The sequence below is a fragment of the Pituophis catenifer genome, unplaced genomic scaffold, assembly GCF_029215685.1.
Source record: "Pituophis catenifer annectens isolate HBS135680 unplaced genomic scaffold, rPitCat1.0.hap2 SCAF_3, whole genome shotgun sequence".
Taxonomy (NCBI): Eukaryota; Metazoa; Chordata; class Lepidosauria; order Squamata; family Colubridae; genus Pituophis; species Pituophis catenifer.
The window spans coordinates 124,311,908-124,334,410 of NW_027256883.1; the positions used below are offsets into that span (position 1 = coordinate 124,311,908).

Consider the following 22,503-nt stretch of genomic DNA (forward strand, 5'->3'; position numbering starts at 1 on the left):
TGCACTGATTAAAATTTGTATCCACATTAGTCTACTGCAACTAACAAAGCTAATATAGCTAGATAGCTACATAGCTAGATAATAGATAGATATAAGGATCAGGAGGGAGGGAGAGGAAGGAGAGACGGAGAGATGGATAGATAGATGATAGATAGATAGATAGATAGATAGATAGATAGATAGATAGATGATAGATAGATAGATAGATAGATAGATAGATAGATAGATAGAAGATAGATAGATAGATAGATAGATAGATAGATAGATAGATAGATGATAGAGAGAGAGAGAGAGAGAGACAGACAGACAGATGAGAGAGGGGGAGAAAGAGAGAGAGATGATAGGAAAAAATACACATTTTAATTTTATCTAGTTTGGTGGCTAAGAAAGGACTTGGTTTGGTTAGAAATTATTACAAGAAACAGAATTAAATGGCATATTCTATTGTAAGTACCATATGGTTGAAAATTGTTATTGTATACTTTTTTTGTATACAAAAAAAATAAATAAATACAAAAAAATTAAATGCAAAAATAACTTTCTAGCCGTTGAAAGCAACTGCAGGCCAATGATGTATGCGATGCATTTTGTCCTGCTTTCAAAAGTCTGGCCTCAAAAGACTCACTTAGACTTTTATTTATTTTTAATCCTGCCTGAAATACAATGGCAGAAATACTTTTCTGCCAAAACTCTGGCTTACTCTTCAGACTTTCATATCTCATTTTTCCTTGTGGCAGGCATGACCAAATAAATATGTTGCCTGTGTTCCTTTTATAAACCATGGTGGGTGGATTCACCCGAGATGTTGTTGGACTACATCTCCCTGCATCCCTTGTCAGGATCCTTTATGGCTGGGCCTGCTGGAAATAAAGTTCAGCAACTTCTGAAAAGCCATGTCTTGTATGCCTCTGATTTAGCCAAAAGCATTTAAATCAAAATGCACAGAGAGATACATCAGTTTAAAACACAAACATAAGGGAAAAATATATGTTTTTATATCCTTCTGGAAGTATATGCAATGCTATACTCATAGAAGCATGCTGATGTATGTACTGTATAACCTGTGCTGATAGTTTATTTATTTTATTATTTTATTAATTTATTTATTAATTCAACTTATATACCGCCCTTCTCCCCAGGGGGACTCACCTTTATTATGTTTATAAATAACTCAAGGCAGCAAACATACCCTCCTCTTATTTTCACAACAACAAGAAGCCTATGAGATGAATTGGGCTGAGAGAGAGTGACCCTTCCAATGTCACCCAGCTGGCTTTTATATCTAAGAAAGGACTAGAACTCACAATCTCTTGATTTCTAGCTTGGTGGCTTAACCAGTAGGCCAAACTATTTACTATTTACAAGAAATCAAGACCAGTGGTGAAATCCCCCCAGTTCTATCCTGCTCACCGAACCGGTAGTACCAGTGGCAGGAGGCTCCGCCCACCCGCCGGGACGTCATTACATCCCATTTTTTAACCATCTGCGCATGTGCAGAAGGTTCTGGGCGTGTGCAGAAGAGGCCCTAAACCAGCGAAGGTAAGTGGATTTCACCATGATCAAGACCATTACTAGGTATAAAAGAATCTTCACATTTAATCAATAGATAAAACTGTGGTTCTATCCTTTGTTGAAAGGTGGTGACAAGTAATCAGATAAGGCCGATCTTGCTAAAATTGTCCTCACTTCCTTCTGCTCACCTCTCTAGGAATGGAATTAATTTTTTCCATTTTAAAAGCAGTGTAATTTCAATCCAGAGAATTTAGGAATCCTGAAAAATCTGTTGGGTATTTTTAATGTTGCATCTATATTGTTAAATATAATACCATATAGATCTATTTTAAAAATCTGTTTTGTTAATTATATGCATCAACTTTGTAGAACTACAAATCTTTAAAAAAAATAGAACAAAGTTAAGCATCAGCTAATCTTAAAGCTCTGAACTGGAGGTTGCTGACTCTTTCCAGATGTTGATGACTAGGGAATAAAAACACTACTGTTATAGAGGAATTATTATTTTCTTATAAATTAACTACTAGCTGAATAGCACAACACCTCTTGCCATAGTTTTGCACGTAAGATATTTTCACACATGTTAGGCAATGCAGCAGAAATGTCTCAGGAGTTATGTAGCTTGCTCTGTGATGAAATATTTAAAGCAAGTCTTCATACTTCAGTGATATTCTAAACAGCTGAACAGCTGAATTATATCTGAAAAATGCTCACATTTATTTTAAATAATTATTATGTGTTGTCATTTTCATCAGCCACTTCAAGTATGTTCGTTCATTTAGTATGTCTGTTATTATTCATAGCTCTTATTTTTTGAACTACTTGGCTTCATGTTAATGGAGGAACAAATTGTAAATCATACAGTGCAACTTTGTTCTCTGAACTCAGATGTTTGTTTTTCTAAAATATATTTTTTATAAAGGTTAAAGAAAATAATCTGAAAACAATATAAAAAAAACAAAACAGAATAAAACAATAACAATATGAATGTTAAAAACACTGTATATACTCATAGATAAGCCAAGAATTTTAGGAGCCAAAATACACCTCCAAAAGTGGGTTTGTCTTATCTACAGATGGGAGTATATGTAATAATATTTTTTTAAATACCAGTATATCCCCTATATACTTGTGGATAAACCCATCTGTGGATAAGCAGGCTCTCGCATTTTTAACAAAAATATTATGAGAAATATGGATAAGCTAATTATGAAAATTAAAACATACAAAAATTTTGAAGGTCAGTTTATCCACAGATGGTTTATACATGCAAGTATATACAATATAACTGTTACCTACACCTTAATAGAGTAGCTATTTTTTTCCCCATGTTTGCACAAAAACCTGAAAACATTGTGTGATGTATTCAAATTTCTCCTAAATCATTTCAAAAGCATAGACACCCCTAGGGAACAAATCTGGGAGACACAATCATTCAGTCACTGCAAAGCTATACAGGTAGTCCTTGACTTATGACCACAATTGAGCCCAAAATTTATTTGGCTAAGTGAGAACTGTTAAGTGAATTTTGCTCTATTTTACAACCTGTCTTGCCACACTTGTTAAGTGAATCACTGCAGTTGTTAAATTAGTAACACAGTTGTTAAATGAATCTGCCTTCCCCATTGACTTTGCTCGTCAGAAGGTTGCAAAAGGCAATCACATGACCCCGGGACACTGCAACCATCATAGATATGAGTCAGTTGCCAAGCATCCGAATTTTGATCACATGACCATGGGGATGCTCCAGTGGTCATAAGTGTGAAAAACTGTCATACAAATCACTTTGTTCAGTGCCGTTGTCACTTCAAACGGTCACTAAATGAACTGTTGTGAGTCGAGGACTACCTGTAATGTGTTCTTTTAAACAGTTAACAAAAAATAAGAACATTTTTTTTCCTTTGGGCTGTTCTTGCTTAAGCATGCCTGACCTTTTCTCTTATTTAGCGTATCCTCTTTCTGGCAGCCACAGCCACATCCACAGGAATCCAGTCCTTGTTTTCTTTTCCCCCAAATTTTCCATTTGTCCTTCTAGCTTTCCTTACTTGAAGTCAGCCTGGATGATTTGTCAGAGCCTCCATCGGAACAGCTTGTAAAGTGAAATGCCAATACAAGGAAAGTTAGACATTTTTTGACCCATGTCCAGTCACTTAATGCTAGGATAGGCAACCGACTGATGTGTACTGTTTTCTTATCCCTGTCAAGACTACAGATAAATGTACTTCATTTAAGAAATGAAGGCTTTATCAATGAGCAAATAATTGCAGAGCAACTATTGATCCACGTCTCACTTAACAAGAGACAACTGGAACTTGTACAGATGATAAACATTTAATGATTATGTATGGTAAACAACAAGCTCTTACTGAACACAGAAAAAGCCGCAGTTTTCACATAGCAAAACATGTAGGTAGATTGTGCAAACAAAAAAAAATAAATTTAAATCACTATCACCTACACTGTCTGAATATTGTGAATACAGAATTCTACCACTTGTTAAATTATGCAGTTGAACCAAACTCAGATGAGATTGTTATCTTTTTTTTTTCTCTCTCGCTCTCTCTCTACTTGTCTAAAAAGACGTTGCAATTCTTCTGTGTGGCTTCATTTTATGTTGCTTTTATTCTGAATGGTTTATCCCCTTTTGTGTTTATTCCCATTCCATAATTAGAAAATCTTCTCTCTTGCAACGTAATGATTTCTTCTCAAAACTCATTGATTTTTCTGCTATTATATGATAGTGAGGCTAATCTGGTTAGCTAATTTTTTTTTATTTTGAGGTGGGAAATGGTTCACATAATTAATTGCCATAAAGTATTTCAAACTTTTTTTGCTGATCGTATTTTATATAAGTTTTTAATGGCAACAAAGTTAAAACAATGTCAGATTTAAAAAACAAATTATGGCAAACTGAACTTTTTCTTGTTCTGTGTTATCCACAGTAAATAACATTATTTTTTCTAAATTATTACTACATGAGTAAATTTGATATTCTAATCAGTAATACCATTCTTGCTAGTCATACGCACTGTCAGTTCCATTTGTATGTACGTTTTTTTTGGTTTAAAATAAATAAATAAATCCATGAGATCATTGGCAGATTTCCAATGAATGTTTAGTAAAGAATCCAAGACAGTCTTTTGTAAGCAAGGTTTAATTCCTGTTAAACTCCAGATTTCCAGCCTAACTCTCCGTGGGCAGGTTTGGTACATGAAATGACACGTAGGACAAACACAGAAAATTGAAACCCTTTAAGCATTTTTAATATAGCATGGATTACCTAGGTAAATTTTTTAATGCTGTGGGTTAGAAATACTTTAGTCTGCTTTAAGTGTTCATTCATTACGAATAGGAGATATGCAATTCTACTGCACATTGACTGCCATTCTGTATATTTACCTACTAACTGCATGAAAGTCTTGGAAGGCAAACAGTGAATTAGAACAAACCAGGAGATAAAGCACTGATAAATGAAAAGTTCCACATTTCATTTGTTTAGAAGATTTCTCAGCAACATTCACTGGTTTCTAATGAGCAACATAATCTCTTATCATCAGATTTTTTTTTCAAGCTTTGCCTAGAAGTAAAGCTTCTAAAAACAAGAGATCAGCTCTGGCTTGTAGTATACAGTATACAATATACAGATATGGCAGGAAGTGAGCTTCTAATTCTTGTTACCCAGAGATCAGCTCACCCCCCCCCCATTCCTACTCACTTGCTGCCATATCAGAATTAAGAAGGGATCAAATATTCTGTATCGGGTTACTCAAACTGGGAGAAGCTCTGTTAGCATGTGCCCATGTAGAAAAGCTATTGTGGTTAGAAAATTATGGTTAGTGATTTCTAATAGCTCCTCAGATACCTGCAAGCTGCTGTGAATAAATGAATGAATGAATGAATGAATGAATTTTGTTGCCTTAAAGATCTTAAAATCTCTTTTAATTTGCACCAATACTTAAGGGAGGAAAATGGATATTTTTTAAAGAGATTGAACATTCTTGTCACGTATGACTCACTTTTTATCAGCTTTTGCTTTCTAAAATTATTGAATTTATTAGATTTAAATTCTGTTGACTTCAGTAGGTCAATTCACACAAAAAGGAGATATAGTAAACAGTAAAATAGTAAATAATAAACTCATCAATGCTTTTGAATAGTCTTGGAACTTTCCTAATTATATACCATAATTAAGCCACAATGCTTTAAGCTTTGATATACATATATTCAAAAATATTCTGACTTTTTAAATACCAACTAATATAACAAATATAATATAATTAATATCAATTAATATAACTCCTTGTATTGCTTAATAGCTGCCATATTAATAAATTAGAAGTCAAACTCAACAACACTATGAGAATTATAAGTGGAACACAAAATTATATTAGTGTTAAATGGACCACTGTTAATGATTTTATCTTGTGCTAATTAATTATTAGAGGGGGCTTCAATACATTTTAAGGATTATTGAAATTCTAACTTTAGGCCACATGTTTTTTGAACTAAACTGCTATAGAGAGTCGTAATCTAGATTACCACCCTAGTAAGAAACTCTGCTTTTTAACTGCAGAAATCAGTTCAATAGATTTATGTATCCATAGATTTGCACCCATAGACCTATCTTTTCTGTTGAATCAAAACGTATTTCTTTATATGCAAGGCATATATATGCCTTTAATTTAAAAAAAGATTCTGTCTGTAACATATACTTTACAGCGCACTGATTAGATTTAAAAAGTACAATTCAGGTCACAATCAAATTCTTAGTAAAATAAATAAATAAAACAAAATAACCTAATCCCCAATAATCTTCAGGTTTAATTAATAATTTCATATCATCCCCAGAAGCCAATGAGCCACATCTCAGTTTCCCTCTATCCTTATGTCTGGGATACCTTTGAATATTTAGAGTTCTATGTCAACTTCCTATATGGACTGGGATCCACAGCAAATCTCCTCTACTCGGTTTTACTGGCTAGGCGGATACCACCCAGAGAGCCAATTCTGTACATACCCAGGCCCTGAGCCATAAATAATTTTCAAAATAATAACCAGTACCTTAATTGCACTCAGAAGCCTCCTGGCACAACTCCCAAAAAGTGGTGTCATGAGCAAACAGCCTCTTCCCGGTTACTACTTGGACTGTTGTATTCTAGATAAAGACAGGTGCGTCATGTAGAGTATATTGCAAAGCCATGAGTGACCATCCAAAACGTTTTCCAATCCAAGAAAGGCTATCGTTGGCATAACCTGTAGAGCTAGGCCAAGGCTCTTTTGCTTCCTCTGGCCTTGGAACAAGAGTCATGGGTCCCAGAGAATCCCTATATTGTGGACCACCTGTGTTCAGGGAACAGAACTCTGCTCCTGATGAAAGCTGTAAGAGTAGTAGAATCTATAACTTTATCAACCTATAATTACTCCATCTTGCCCGTTTTGCTGTGTGGAAAAAATTATCTTCTAAATTAATGCCTTTAAACAGGACGTGTCATTCAGAATCAAGAAGAAACATCCAGATCTAAACAAATTCGTAAATTTCAGGAACAGTTAATCCACCAATAATTTCTTCTAATTAATTTAATTTTGCCTTCCTATTTGGACTGCAAGATATAAAACCACCATGAGTTGATTTTTCTTATATAAAGTAGACAAAGTTTGGCAATCTAAACACCCGCACGCACACGCAATGAATGATTGTGTTATGTCCTTTAGTGCTATTATGGGCACTCAGTCTGTTAGGACATATTGGGTGATTATAGGCCAGTCTTTTCAGAAAAAGCCATGGGTTTCAAGTTAGCAGTAACCATCTATCAATTCTAGAGATTATGGCATGATTTACAGTCCCAGCATGGTATATCCTCTGATTTTCTGCCTCCCTATGAAACATTGTGCTTTCCTTTTCTATTGATGTATCAACTATAATAGTTACAAGCAGCTACAGAAAAATCAATAGTGGACTTTCATTACTGAGAACATAAAGTAAAAGAGGGCCACGCTGTGAGAGTCTCGCTGTTAAATAGTCACTGACTGCAAGGTACACAATAAATGTCTGTTATTTTGGTGTAAATGAAAGATGTCTGAATTTGAAACATCAACCATCTCCAATTCTGGAGACAACCAAAGCTAGGTCAGGTTAGCTTAGCTAGCAGTTCTTCCCTGAGGCAAGGAGCAAGACTGATCTGTCTTTCCAACAATGAAACTTGGATTAAAGACAAAAAAAAAGCCAAATAAGAACTGCGGGTGGTGTTTTTCTGTAAATTGTGTTGCAATCTTTCTGGCATGCTTACCTGACCTGAACTGGACATTTTAATTGTAGGGAGGTTCACTATGTCTCAAAAGGGTGCTTTACTCTAGAATAAGCAGAGCAATCACGTGAGTTTTGTGTACTTTGACAAGCAAGAGTTAGGAGAAACTAGGTCAAAGATTCATTTAAGATGACTTAAGGTAAGGTTGGAAATTGCATTTGGCATCAGTAATGGAATCCCTTGGAAAAGACTTAGGGCTACCAACACTAGCTGAAGGTGTTTTATCTGATTTCAATATTTCCTGGTCATGGAATTTGGGAATGATGGACTTAATACATTTTAATCAGTGGTGGGTTTCAAATTTTTTTACTACCGGTTCTGTGGGTGTGGCTTGGTGGGAGTGGCATGGCTTGGTGGGCGTGGCTTGGTGGGCATGGCAGGGGAAAGATACTGTAAAATCTCCATTCCTTCCCCAATCCAGGGGAAGGTTACTGCAAAATCCCCATTTCCTCCCGATCAGCTGGGACTTGGGGGGCAGAGAATAGATGGCGGCGGGACCAGTCAGAATTTTTACTACCGGTTCTCCGGACTACTCAAAATTTCCGCTACCGGTTCTCCAGAACTGGTCAGAACCTGCTGAAACCCACCTCTGGTTTTAATATATTTTGTAGGACAGCATGTAGGGAAAGATTACTTTGTCTCTGTGGTGATTGCTGAAGGTTTATTAATTTCCATCCATGTTTCAGAATTACTCCAGGCCTATTGAGATAACAATATTCAAAAATACCTTATCATTCCTAAAGGCTTTAAGCAGTTGGAGGCACCAGGGAAATTTCTCTTGCTATTTCAGTGTTCAAAGTCAGATCATTCCTTAGGAATCAGCATCTGTACAGAGATTTGTCTTTCTATGATTAATATTTTAAAGCGATAACATCACTTCAATGGGCCAGTCTGTCCATTAATTTTTATGTGGTGACTCATTCATAAAATTAAAATGTAAGAATGTGAAGCTCTATCTTTGGTATTAACCCTGCCCCATAAATCCTTGATAGTGGCAGTGTCGCAGTAGTTACAATAACATCAAAGGCAACAACAATACCAAAGCCTCTTCAGTTCCTTGTTGTTGCTCAGTCTTTCAGATGCCTCCAACATTTTGTGAGCTGATGGACATGTAGATGCTAAATGTAGACATCTCATTATTTAGGACACCTGAACTGGTATTGCTCTGCTAACATCAGTCATTTGATGGAAGTGAGAGAAAGATTATGTTGTGTATCATACAATGTCATGAGGAGTGTGGCAGAATTTCTGAATTTGGAATAGGATATGGAAAAAACTAGTTATTTCTAGCTCTTTTTTTTAAAATGACTCATTTTGTTGAATCCAGTCCCAAATAACCCACCATTTAAGTGTCAGCTTTCTGTGGTTAGTCCACATGTTCTGCTGTGTACAGGGCAAATTTATGTATTTCCCATGGCAATTAGATATATTTTTAATTTACATAGGCCAAGATCCAAGGGCTTGTATGTGTTCTACCCATACTATGAGCCTCTTCCAGCCTACAGACTCCTTGCTGGGGCCTCTTTCTGCTTTAGAAAATCAGACAACCTTCTGCAAAAGCTATTGATGTATCAGAAAGGGATGGAGTAACAAAATTGGTGACCCTCTGTATGCCCTACTTGCACACATGCACATACACAAAAACAAACACAATAAGCATTCTTTTTGCTCATAATAGGGTTCTTTGGATTATATCCGTCCGGTCACAAAATTCTAAACATATGCTTAGTGTTAATGGCTTCTTTAGGATATCAAGACAATAGCTGAATTCATCTCCTTGTAGCTATTTGCTTAGAATGAAAATGATAGTCAATCCCCAAATTGCCTTTCCTTTCTTTTGGCTTATAAATTTATTCCTTCAGAGAAGAGGAACATAGATCATAGAATAGCAGAGTTGGAAGGTACCTTGGACGGCATCTAAACAGCACCATCTACTCAAGCAGTAGACCCTACCCCATTTTAAACAATTGGCTGTCCAGTCTCTTTTTGAAAGCCTCCAGCGTTGGAGAAACCAGTGAGAGCAATTAACCAAGAAAGGAAGAAGTTGTTGGAGAACCCACAACTTCTTCCCTCCTTGGTTGATTGCTCTCACTGCTCAGAAACTTCTCCTTCATTTTAGGTTGCTTCTCTCCTTGTTTAGTTTCAATCCATTGTTTCTTATTTTGCCTTTTGGTGCTTTGGAAAATAGCTTGACCCGCTCGTCTTTGTAGGAACCCCTCCAATATTTGAACAGTGATATCATGTCACCCTTAGTCCTTCTTTTCACTATAATAGATACTGTATACCCAATTCCTGCAACTCTTCCCTCGTAGAAAGCACAAAATAATTTCTAAAGCTTAATCATTCTTGGCTTAATGCAAACTGGGGTTACAAATGATGAAACATTTTTTCCCAATGTTGTAACAAGATCACAGATAGCTTAGGCAACTGATGGATAAAAGACCATTGGCCAGAACCAGACAATTTTCATAGAGTTTATTGAATCCTGGAAGAAACTGGGGCAACAATAAATTATTTTTTATCTGCTGATGTTGTTTTGTTTATCATCTTGATATCACTGTAGTGTAATATGGATGAGCATCCTTTCTTAATCTTCCTAATCTTCTCCAAGATGTTTTAAAAGTATAAATGCTGTTTGAAACTCTTTTTAAAAAGTTATGTGAATGCTTTAGCAGGAATGTTTTCTTTCCTCGTCATCCTCTTTGAAGCAGATCTTATATGTGAGAAAAGGGTTAAAATAATAATTTCCAAACAAATGGTCAAGGAGAGACATAAGAGTTTCAAAACAAATCCAAGACAGGCAAAAGAAACCAGCATGCAATTTCCATCTGAGAAAGAAATGGGTATTGGCTTTCCTTTCACTTTTGACATGTCCTGTATTGTGCATGTTACACATTTCTCTTCACCTGTGGCTTTTCAAATTTGTCTAATGAAGCATCTTGTATTGTTTGGTAGGGTCACTAGGAGGCTAGAATTCCCACTCCCATGAAATCATTATCTAAGCCAATGTATTTAGCCAAGTTCCTAAAAGCTTGAATGCCGTAATGACATGCAAATATCAGAAGAACCAGAAGAATGCCTTTAAGCTAATATTTATAACAAGAAGCGTTTGACTGAAAACTCTTGTAATTTTTATCATACCGGAGGCTGTTTTCCTTATTCAATTAGCTGAATTTATCCCGAGGCAAGCCAGATATCTAGTACCAGCTAAATTCAAAGACTAGAGTTTGTGTTTTGGCTTAATATATCCCCACTTGGATCTGCTTATTTAATTCTCTTTTATAAGAGGATGTTTTCATAGTCTGGACTATTTGAACAAACAAAAGTATCTTATTCCAAGGACATAAGAAAATTTGGGGGGGTGGGGGCGGGGGGCAGAGGGAAAGAGAGAGAAAAGAGAAATAAACAAGAATTCATCAATGAAAATGAAAGGAAAATTGATGTTTGGTTTATTTTCTAATCTGCTGAAATTTTTCATCTTTAGGAAAACCTGTTTCTGTGTTCTTCAGTTCCACCCCTCCCCCAATTCAATAGATATAGATTTATTTTATGAATGCGTATACCAGAGGTCTTCAAACTTGGCAGCTTTAAGACTTGTGGACTTCAACTCCCAGAATTCTCCAGCCAGCATAGCTAATTCTGGCTATTATCTCCCAGCATATTTCTGGGAGTTGAAGTCCACAAGTCTTAAAGCTGCCAAGTTTGAAGACCTCTGGCATATACTAAAAAGAGGCTTTGCTTTAATGTAAGAAAAATGCATCTAGAGAAATGTCTTCAGAAAGCAAATGAAAATCCTTGTTTTTCTTTTTATATATTCATCAGTATAATTCAAAATAGTTCAATTACAAATTTAGTTAAATTTAGTTTAGTAACTACAGCAGAGGTAAAAAAAATAAAATAAATCAGGATGGCATTTGCAATTTCACAATCATTGCCATGCCCCTTTTTCTTACTGCTGTTCAGTTGTACAATCCAAACAAGCCCCAATGGGTTCTTTAAACCAGGGGTTTCCAATCTTGGTAACTTTTAAGTTGTATGGACTTCAACTCCCAAAATTCCTCAGCCAGATTGGATGACTGAGAAATTCTGGGAGTTGAAGTCCAGGTGTCTTAAAATTGCCAAGATTGGGATCCCCTGTTCTAAGCAACCTAGAGAAAACCTGCAACCTGGTTTCCTCAGAATATCCTGGACAGGAGGTTCCCAGGGTTAATACTGCAGAACTGGATAGGATGCAAATGCAGTAAATGGTATATGGAGGATTCCATAAAAATGGATAGATCTGGAGTACAACTAGAATGATTGTTTTTAAGACGCCTGTTTATATGAGGAAGCTATCAGATAGCAAAGAGTGCAGAAACTGTTGTGAGAGGATGACAATTTTGGAAAAAGTAAACAATTGTAGAAATGGGAGTCGTTCTGCATTAGCTTAGCCATATTTGCCATTTAGGTCTTTATAAGACAAAAGGGGCAAAGGCTCCATGTTTTCTTTAGGGAACACTATTCTGCCAGAGGAAGATATATATATTGCATATTATTCATTACTTCAATCTATCCTTTAAGAGGCAAATGCTATCAGACAGATCTAAGAGGCTTGTCAAACAAGGAAGACAGGATGATGAGGGAGGAGGAAAATAAAACTCAAATATAGTTTCCAGTCCTATTTTCCAATCCTACAAACTATTGGAAATAGTTTCACTAACACTCTGGGTAGAGAGGACAATGAAATCCTCCCCATTTATTTTCTCTCCTTTATATCCTCTCTGACCACATTCAAAATGCTGCTACGGGAAGCATATTCTAGGGGTGAACAAAAGAGAAACTCTCTTCCTTTGACCTCAAAAGACATTTTCCTGGTTCATAGCATTTCCAATTTAGCAAAGGAAAGGTGGCGTGGCTGATCTGTTGTGTAGAAAAGTACCATTTTCCATGCTTTTTTTAAAAAAAAAAGAAGAAGAAGAAGAAGAAAGAAGGAAAGAAAAATGAAAGATAATTTTAAATAATACACCTGGCAGCTTGATGCCATAAAGTGTTGTAAAGGGTGCTTTTTATTTGACTTGTGAAGTGGTCTGTAACAAATTGGGGTTCTAACTATCCTTAATAGTGAGAAGTTAAATAGGATTCAGCCCAATAATTCCAGTATTTCCTTACTATGTAAGCATCTTATTCTGCATCTCAGAGAAAGTATCATTGAATCCAGCCTATTATTTCTGCTTGAATGGAAACTCATGAGTGGTTGTAAAGCACTTTAAAAAGGCAAAAACTCCAAAAACAATTTAAGTATTATTTAACATGTCATTGAACTTCAAAAATATTTTATGGCCACAATAAAGAGATAGTGTCCAAAGCTTACTCAGGCAGGTAATAAACATATTAAGTATCTGTACTTTCTTTGGCCAGCTTGTTCACCTTGTATGTTTGCTCCTCTTGGTGAGTGACTCTGAATAAATGTTAAAGGCCACCATCCTTGTTTCTTAGCATAACTCCGTGGTTCTCAATCTTTTCTTTACTGTTGACTCCCTTTTCCTTTTGTTTCCTTTTGTGACCATAGACACCCCCCCCACCAAAAAAAAACGTAAGAAGAACAGTTGCAGGAATTGGGTATGGCTAATCTAGAGAAAAGGAGGACTGGGGTGACATGATAGCAGGATTCCAGTATTTGAGGGAATTAATCAAGGAGAGAAGCAACCTGGAATTAAAGAGAAACTTCCTAACAATGAAAACAATTAACCAGTGGAAAAGTTTGCCCTCAGAGGTTTTGGGTGCTTCATCACTGGGGGGTTTTAAGAAAAGACTAGACCAGGGGTGGGCAAATGTGGCTCTTTTACAACCTGTGGACTTCAACTCCCAGAATTCCTGAGCCAGCTTCAAAACTACCGGCATAACTTATAAATTGTGCATTGGTCAATGCTTCCTGTTCACTTGCTGGGAGTTTGATTCTTTTTTCCTCTTGAAATATAAGTAATGCATTTACATTGATGTTACACTTTTCATAAAGAATATCATAAAAGATGACTGTACTTCCCTCATCATATCAGTGGTTTAGAACAATGTATCATCATAATCATGTCTTTTTCATTGATCCTTTCCTGAAGAGCTACTAATAGTTTTCTGGATATTCTGTTATGTACCATGTCCATTGCTCCACTCTTTCTACCTTACGTTGTCTGTGAAATGTTATTGTCTGTAGTTCCCACTGTGCTTTTATTTTACCTTTTTAAGTTATGCCAATCTTTTAAGAAGATAGTGCCAGTCTTCTAAATAATGATATAGAACAAGACATCAATTTCTTAGAGGCCACTAGCATTTCAACTATAAACCAATATAATTGAGTATGGAAAACCTTAAGTTCCTTGAGAATAGCAGTCAGTTGTCTAAGTTCTGCTGTAAATATAGCTATTTTTCTTTGGAAACTACTTACCCAACTTTTGCACAGCAGCCACTTTTCAAAATATAACTTGCTATTCACTTTTAATTTCCCTTTTCAGAATTTGCAAACTACATGAGTTTTCTATCAATTAATTCTGCACTGAATTTCAGCGCTTCAAATATGAGAAAAGGAAGCTTCTGTGAAACCTAAATATTTTGCTTCTCTGAAGGCTAAGACCCATTGTGTTTTTACTGGGGAAAAAAAAGAGATCATACTCTTTTCTATTCGTATTTAATATGCAGACTTTGAGCTAAGCATCTTTATTTTGTGATGAAGGGATAAACTGTCAGAAATAGGAATTTTAAGAAGTTGCTGGCAGACTTTTAGAGCGACGGCATAACGGAGAATGGCATTTTAATTTTTCTTTTTAAAAAAACTGATCTTTAGAAGTAAATTACAGAAAGGATATATTCTGTGTTTGACAAAAATACTATTGCAAGAGCTTGCAAAAATACAATATATTGTACAACACTTCAGGGTTTACTCTCCTGCAAGGATGGGAAAAGAGATGGGTCCCACTGTGAACATTCAGTAAGACTGTTTCATATTTAAAAATTGGTAATTAGTCCCTGAGTGAATAAAGTGGAAGAGATAAGAGGTTGATACTGTTTTTCCCTTTCTTGTACTTTGAATTGAAAGAGCATACAGCAGGAAAGCCTTTTTTGGCACAAGCCTTTCAGAACTTGAAAATGCTGATTTCTTAGATTATGCATAACTCATGAATTCTCAGTTCTCTGCCTCCATTTACCAAGAACTTGGACACTGGGAGAAAAAAAAAAGAGCTTTAAATTACAAAGATTACTTTGTTAAAGTAACAGATTTGATTTCCTGGCAGCGCTGATACCAAAAGAGTCCTACTGGCAATGCATTGTATTTCCCCAAGACTGCCATTATATTTTCACAGAGGTTTTTTTCTTCCAGAAGGTGAATCATTTTCTGTAAATAAATCAAAGCGCTTTGCAGCAGTAAGTGTACCTAAAAGACATTTTAAAGCAGGGGTGTCAAATTTACAGCATTACGTTGTTGTCATGTGACATATCGTGACTTTTTTTTCCCCTTCACTAAACTGGGGGTGGGCGTGGCCGGCGCATGACACATACAGCCCATAGGCCGTGAGTTTGACACCCCCTGACACCCTGTTTTAAAGGATGTCAGTTAAACAAGGGTTTTTTTGTTTGTGGGTATCCAAATTTCTAACCTTTATCATTTAATTATCCAATTTAATTAAGATTAGTTAATCAACAATTTAAGGCATTGCAGAGAGTGAGGGTATGCAAGTAGTTCAATAACTCATTTTAGAATGAGTTTTGGGTTAAAGGTAATCTGGGTAAGAGCCACAAACCAAATGATCTTTCAGAAACACCATTTATTTAATATTTTCCTTTCAGTCAGCCTTACCAAACTTGTTTTCATTACAATGTTTTGTTTTTTTAAAAAAGCAGAAGTTATTTTTAGAAAAAGAAAAGTTGCATATTTTCAGTGCAAAATTATCAATAAATTCCAATATCAATTAGGATCATGGGACATTACAACTGAATGCTCATTGAGCATTTGAGTGCATGATCAGTCTAGTCTAGGATAAGAGATTACTTTTTTTCTTAAGAATTGTCTTTATTACCAATAGCTATAGAGCAAACGTGTTTTGCCTGAAGTCTAGTAAAATGACCTTCAAGGCCGGGAATACTTTACAAATGAAGGACCCTTCCAGATGTGAAAAATCTGTCATATGTCCAGTGCCATCTTTATAATGCACATTTCATTGTTTTGAAGGATTTTGCTGTGGGCTGAAGCACATATAGGGAATGGCTGTCAAATTTATGAATGCATCACATAGTACAATCGGCCACATAATAAAAGAAATATGGTTTTATTGATTCAAATGGAAGAAACTGGGGAACATTCACAAGAATTCACATGCAATGGAAAAATATTTGATTTCCTTTTTGCTAATTACAACACCCAAATAGGGAGATTTGTCCAAAGTGACTTTCTTTAGCACACAGTCAAGAAATATATACTGTGTATATTTTTACATGGACCTTTACAATCCTGCAGATGCATAAAAATGTTTCAATTGTATACTATATGTCTTTTTTATTTTATGCATTCAAGTTAGCATTGTCTAATCCTGGAAGATTTCTTAACATTTTCAAAAGTGGTTTGTCATTGCCTCCATTCTAGGGCTAAGAGAGAGTGATTGGACCAAAATTACCTAGCTGATTTCCATGTCTAAAACAGAGCTAGAACTCACAGTCTCCTGGTTTCTAGCCCGGTGCATAAACCGCTACATCAAATAAACTCTTGCTTTACCTCTAATGAAATGTTATTAAAGGATGGATGTACCTGTCATTTCATGGCCAGAGACAGTAAAGGAGACGGTATTGAATCTAAAAGGAAAACTGAAAGAGGTGCACTTGAATAGCACCATAGATTTGTGTCCCAAAGAAATTAAACATGTAGAGAATCCACTTGTACATAAGACTAGCCAGCATAGCTTGTATTAAACAAAGATTATGCCTGAGTGAATTCCAGAATCGTATTTCACGTTATTACATGGCCTAAGAAATCCTGGACTGAAGACAGTCTAGAAGAGTCATAAGGGAAATGCTTTGTGGGCATCATTTGTACCAGGAATTTAGAGTAGCTGATAGTGAATTTAGAGTAGTTGATAGAGGAATAAATATAATAAATGAAAATATTTGCAAACTGTGTCTATAGTTTGCAAATTCTGTTTCTCAGTCATCCAGGGCATGGTTGTCCCAACGCTGCTTTTTTCAAGAGACAACTGGACTTTCTGGTTTTTCTTTGAAGACGTTTCGCTTCTCATCCAAGAAGCTTCTTCAGTTCTGAGCTGAAGAAACTTGGATGAGAAGCGAAACGTCTTCAAAGAAAAAAAAAAGTCCAGTTGCCTCTTGAAAAAAGCACCTTTGGGGTTTGCAAACTATTTTACACCCCGAGTTTAAAGTTTTTAAAACCATCCAATAGGAAGAAGATCTTTATCAATATTTAAAAAAACACTAAAAATTCCTTTCTGTTTGTCTAAAGGGCAATATTTGTGGAATTCAGAAACAGACACATGCACACACATTTGGCATGTTAGTTTGGCAGTCACTGGAACGTTCCAGATGGCTCATTAGCATCAGGATGGACAAGTCAAAGTCTTTCAGAATAATTTAGAAAAATGTCAAAAAAGAAACAAGCCTGTCATTTTTTATTAGAATTAACTACAGAGATTTCACCTTGGATCAGAAGAATTAATACAGAATTATATGAATTGTGTAATATATCGGGTTAAAGGTACGCCTTCTTCTCCGGGGACTCATTTGCCGACTATATATTACAATTCTGAATGTGAGGCATTCTTCAACCTTTTTTCTCCACAAGATACATGGAGAAGAAAGAGATGACCTTGTACAACATCCATTGATATCTCAATGATCTAAGTTTTATGCAGAATTTCAGCGTGACATTCTAAAGTTAGGCTGTGGTGGGGTTTTTTGTTTTGGGGGTGTTGTTTAGTTTTTGTTTTGTGTCTTCAAGAAACTTGGCAGAGAGATTCAACTAATATCCAGGAGCATGAAAACCATTTGTTTATGCTGAGGAAAACATATTAATGAAATACCATTTTAATAATTAAATACAGGTAGTCCTCAATTTACCACTGCAACTGAGCCCAACATTTGTTAAGTTAAACATTTGTTAAGTGAATGTTGACCCGGTTTATGACCTTTCTTGCCACAGGTGTTAGGTGAATCAATGCAGTTGTTAAGTTAGTGACAAGGTTGTTAAGCGAATCTGGCTTCCCCATTGACTTTCCCCGTCAGAAGGTCGCAAAAGGTGATCACGTGACACTGGGACACTGCAACCGTCATAAATATGAGTCAGTTGCCAAGCACCTGAATTTTGATCACGTGACCACGGGAATGCTGCAATGGTCATAAAGTGTGAAAAATGGTCACGAGTCACTTTTTTCCAGTGCCATTGTAACTTTCAATGGTCACTAAATGAACTGCTGTAAGTCGAGAGCTACCTGTATAAACACCACGATTAAAGCCATGATCATAATCTTTTTTATTATTATTTTTTATTATTCAGATGTCAAAAACCTAGAGAACTTCCAGCTAGTAGAAGGTGTTCAAGAGCAAGTGAATGCTGCTTTGCTGGACTATACCATGTGCAACTATCCACAGCAGACAGACAAATTTGGGCAGCTTCTCCTGCGACTCCCAGAAATCCGGGCGATCAGCATGCAGGCTGAAGAGTACCTTTACTATAAACACCTAAACGGGGATGTGCCATGTAATAACCTTCTCATTGAAATGCTGCATGCAAAGAGAGCATAAATTGTAGCCTTTGATACAACTTCTGCTTTTCCGAAAAGAAAAGAAAAATACTCTATAAAAGTTCTCCGAGTGACACCAGTTGAAATAACTTGGTTTAAAGAAACTTTGCAAAAAAAAAAAAAGAGTAATGTTATAATAATCAAATACTAATAGTAAATCAGTGATGTATCAGGGTATTTGCATTGCCAACTGTGAATGAAATGCTACACAGTCTCCCCAAAGGAACTTGTATAGGACTTTAATCACTCGAATAAAAGGAGTTTTACAAGCGGAAAGGCTACCGACATCAATATCAATAAAGGCAAAAAAAAAAAAATGGAAAAGAAAGAACAATGCTTATACATTTTTTTAAAAAAACTTTGCCAGTTACCACTATGAATAAATTTAGGAGCGAGTTTTATCTGTGTTATTCAGCTAACAGATCAAAGGGATCTGCATGCACTACAACCCTTCACTGGTTAGCAGGACTGAAAACACCTCTAATGGATGCAACACTGCAGTTTTCCCTGTGTCGTCTTTCCAAAGATTGAATTCTTATTTCTCCTTCCGAAAGGAATCTGTATATCTACATTATATTAAAAAATCTGGAGTGAACCACACACTCACACGCATACAGAATAGTGTCACAAGCAAGCAAATAAATACAGCCTGGATTTTCGTCTGTCTGAGTCCAACCTGCAATTAACAAACATGAGAAAAATTATGATGATGATGATGACGAGAAAATAATTTTATTCATAAAGATCAGCGTGACATTCTTAATGTTTTCTATGGTTACTTTTGTCATTGGGTTCATGTTGTTCAGCCAGGCAGTATCTCTCCTCTACCACGGGCCAAATTTTGGAAAAAAGCTGCTCCAAAGCAATTGATAGTGGACTTTAATTCCAGGTTCAAATTAAACATTACTGGAATCACTTCTCAAAGCTTTTAGTGCCAGATCAGATTGTGTCTACTATTTAACCTCCACCTAAAATAAAACATCAAGCAGTAGCATCTTTTTACTTGTCACACTTGAACTCCAGTCTGGATTCGGAGAGAATTCAGATTAATGGATTCAATTAATATCCCACTTTCTGTCTTCACTGTGATTTCTTTCTTTTCCCACATATAGCTCAGTTGGGGTTCTTCATGAACCATCTGCACATGCAGTTCAAGATAGGATAGCATAACTTTGGAGTCTTCAGGTCAGGCACAATCACTATTGTAGGCCTAGCATCCTGGTTTTCCTACTTGGCCTACAGAGCAAAGGATTAAAGGTGATTAGATGGCCATGCTAGACAGTTGGCTGAATTCACTGTCTAACTAATAAAATCAGCTATCGGAGCTGTGGGGTGGGGGACGAATGTCAGATAAAGGCACTGTCAGATTTAAGGAAACCATCTTCAGATTGTTTTCCTGGGACTCTTATTTTAGCAGGCCCTTGGCTCAAAGCTTAACTCATGGCAATGAGTTAAGGGGCATGATATTAAATTTCAGTGAACTTTTGTGGGAGGAATAGGAGACATTGTGAGAAATTTAAAATACCTAGAGCCTTCTGAGATAAGTTGATTAAGGATGCTAGGTGCAGAAGATAGTCATAGACTTCTGAGCTAGCACAACCAATGTTTGGTTTTAACATGCTTTTGTTAGAATTTGGTCCTAACAGCTATCCATTTATGACCTCACTATAAACTCATTTCTTCATTCTGCTTTGATTGCCTGTCCAGATCTCTACGTCTCCTTTTTAATCTCACATTCTTGATGTATTTTTGAAAGGTCCAGAACTTCTCTTATGCAAGGAGGCACAATACACCAAGTAATATTCTCTTGTCCTCAAAGGCCCTAGTTTCTTTGAAAGGCAACTGGACTGTGTTTTCCTTGAGGAGGAGGAAGAAAATGTTTTGCTTCTTATCCAAAATGTTTTTTTTCTTCTTCCTCAAGGAAAAAACAACCCAGTTGCCTTTTGAAGAAAAAACAATACCTTTGAAACAACTATGACCTGGATGACTGAGAATCTCCACAATATTCTCTTGTCTGTTTCACCTTATCCATTCAGAAAACCAAGTTCTTCAGCTTTATCTTACTTTGGGGTCAAATACTTTTGAAAGTAACAAGTTAGTCCTATTGATACAAATAGATAAACTGATGAAATCCAGCAGTTGGTTCTTATTAGTGGTAGTTTGAAAAATCTGCATCCTTTTTGTATATCCTTTGGAACCAAAAACACATTTTAAAAACAAGAATTAAAGCAAAAAATCTTTGGTGTGCTAAATGAAGAGTGATACTGCCAAATCTATGTAAAGCCAAAGTCCGCTGCAGAACAAATATCAGAGAAGGACAAATAATTCTATCCAAAATGAAGTTATCAGTATTATGAAATTTGCCACCGTAATGAAAGCTTTGCCTTATTTCAGAATTTTGAATGGTAACTGTACAAATGTGGATCTAATATGTTTAGGGTGGAAGTATTAATACTTTACAGCTTTGAAGAAAATAAAGTTTATTGTGTTTACATTTGTGAGGTCCTGGGGGGAGGGGAAAAACCCATGATAATATTGCAAAACCATGGTTTCCTTAATGTTGCTTTCTAGCTTGGTAACTAGCTTTACCAGTACTTAATTACTGTATGTCGTGAGACACTAAAATCAAAAGGAGAATCTCATGTATGTGTTAATTACTTTATTTTTCTGTTTGGGTTATTGGCTGTACAATCATTTGTAGAAATTGTATCAAACTTCTAATCCACAAGCCTTGTTTATTTGTCCATTTGTTTTCATGAAGATTGCTGGCTTTTAAATAGTTTATTTATATTGTATAACACCATTTTCATTGTAGACAATTGTGATGCTAATTTATTGTTCCTCAGTTTCATCTTTATATAAAAATATAGGCAGAATAAAGAAACCAAATATATATGTTTATTACAGCATGTCTTCAACTCGTAGTTCATAGTTCAGGGACATTCAAGGGACGTTTCAGTTTAAAATCAGGTTTTTGATTAAATGTTTATACATTTTCATAATCCTAAATGTTGTTTATTTAAAATCTATTGTAAATTTTGTGATTAGCACTTCTCTTTGTTTTATGTGAACAGAGAGAGGTGCACTCTTATCTGGACATTTTTTTAAGCAGTGGACATTGTATACCAAAGACAATACTTAGGTCTGTAGTATTAGCATTAGACTACTTTATCACCATGTGAATTTGGTTGTTTTTAAATGCCAGACTTTTAATGGAGAGGGGGCAGAAGTGACAAACGATAAATCATCTTTGCTTATATAAAAGGATATTTCTTTGACTACAAATAGTTACTCCTATCTTATTTCTGCAATTGCCTGCTATTAATAACATGGATAATTCAGTTGTACTGGGAGGCAACATCAGTAGAAGTAGAAATCAAAGTAGCAGCCTAATAGTTAAGTCCCAGCTCATTCAGTTCACTTTACAGATGTGAATGGGTTGGACTTCTGCATATTCATGCAAGATTAGAAACGTATAATATGGTGAAAGGGGCTTCAAGATAAAATTGAGAATCTACTATTAAAAGAGAAAGCAAACTCAGAAGTTTCACAAAGTAAGCCAAGCTATTGTCTGCATACAACATATCTCTTAGTATCTAGGCCCACAGTATATTAAATAAACTTTATTTAAACTTGGTACCAAAAAGTCAAATGTGCTCACCTTATCAAATGTTTTAAATATCTCCATCTTCGATGCCCTGCATATGTTAATATGGTTGAAGTAGTATTGACAATTATTTTCTAATTTCTCTAGAACGAGTCTAGAATTCTTGTACATGCCATCATAGTGGGGATGTGAAGCTGAGAAATTTGATGAAGCCCAATACTCTGGAATTCTCCCATGATTCTCCAGTGGCAACTACTAACAGCTTTATCTTAGGGAACTTATGTTGATAGTTCACTTTATATTTCCTATA

The 22,503-nt window shown here is 35.8% G+C and overlaps 1 protein-coding gene across 3 annotated transcripts in view; it reads left to right on the forward strand.

Moving 5' to 3' along the window:
- NR5A2 (nuclear receptor subfamily 5 group A member 2) overlaps nucleotides 1–21,306 on the forward strand; it is a 121,220-nt gene extending 99,914 nt beyond the window's left edge. For all 3 annotated transcript variants that reach the window (XM_070941000.1, XM_070940999.1, XM_070940998.1), the window contains exon 7: nucleotides 18,340–21,306. In XM_070941000.1, coding sequence (XP_070797101.1) covers nucleotides 18,340–18,587 — 248 coding nt within the window. In that variant the 3' untranslated portion in view covers nucleotides 18,588–21,306. The remainder of the gene's footprint in view (nucleotides 1–18,339) is intronic.
- Nucleotides 21,307–22,503: the final 1,197 nt, after the last annotated feature.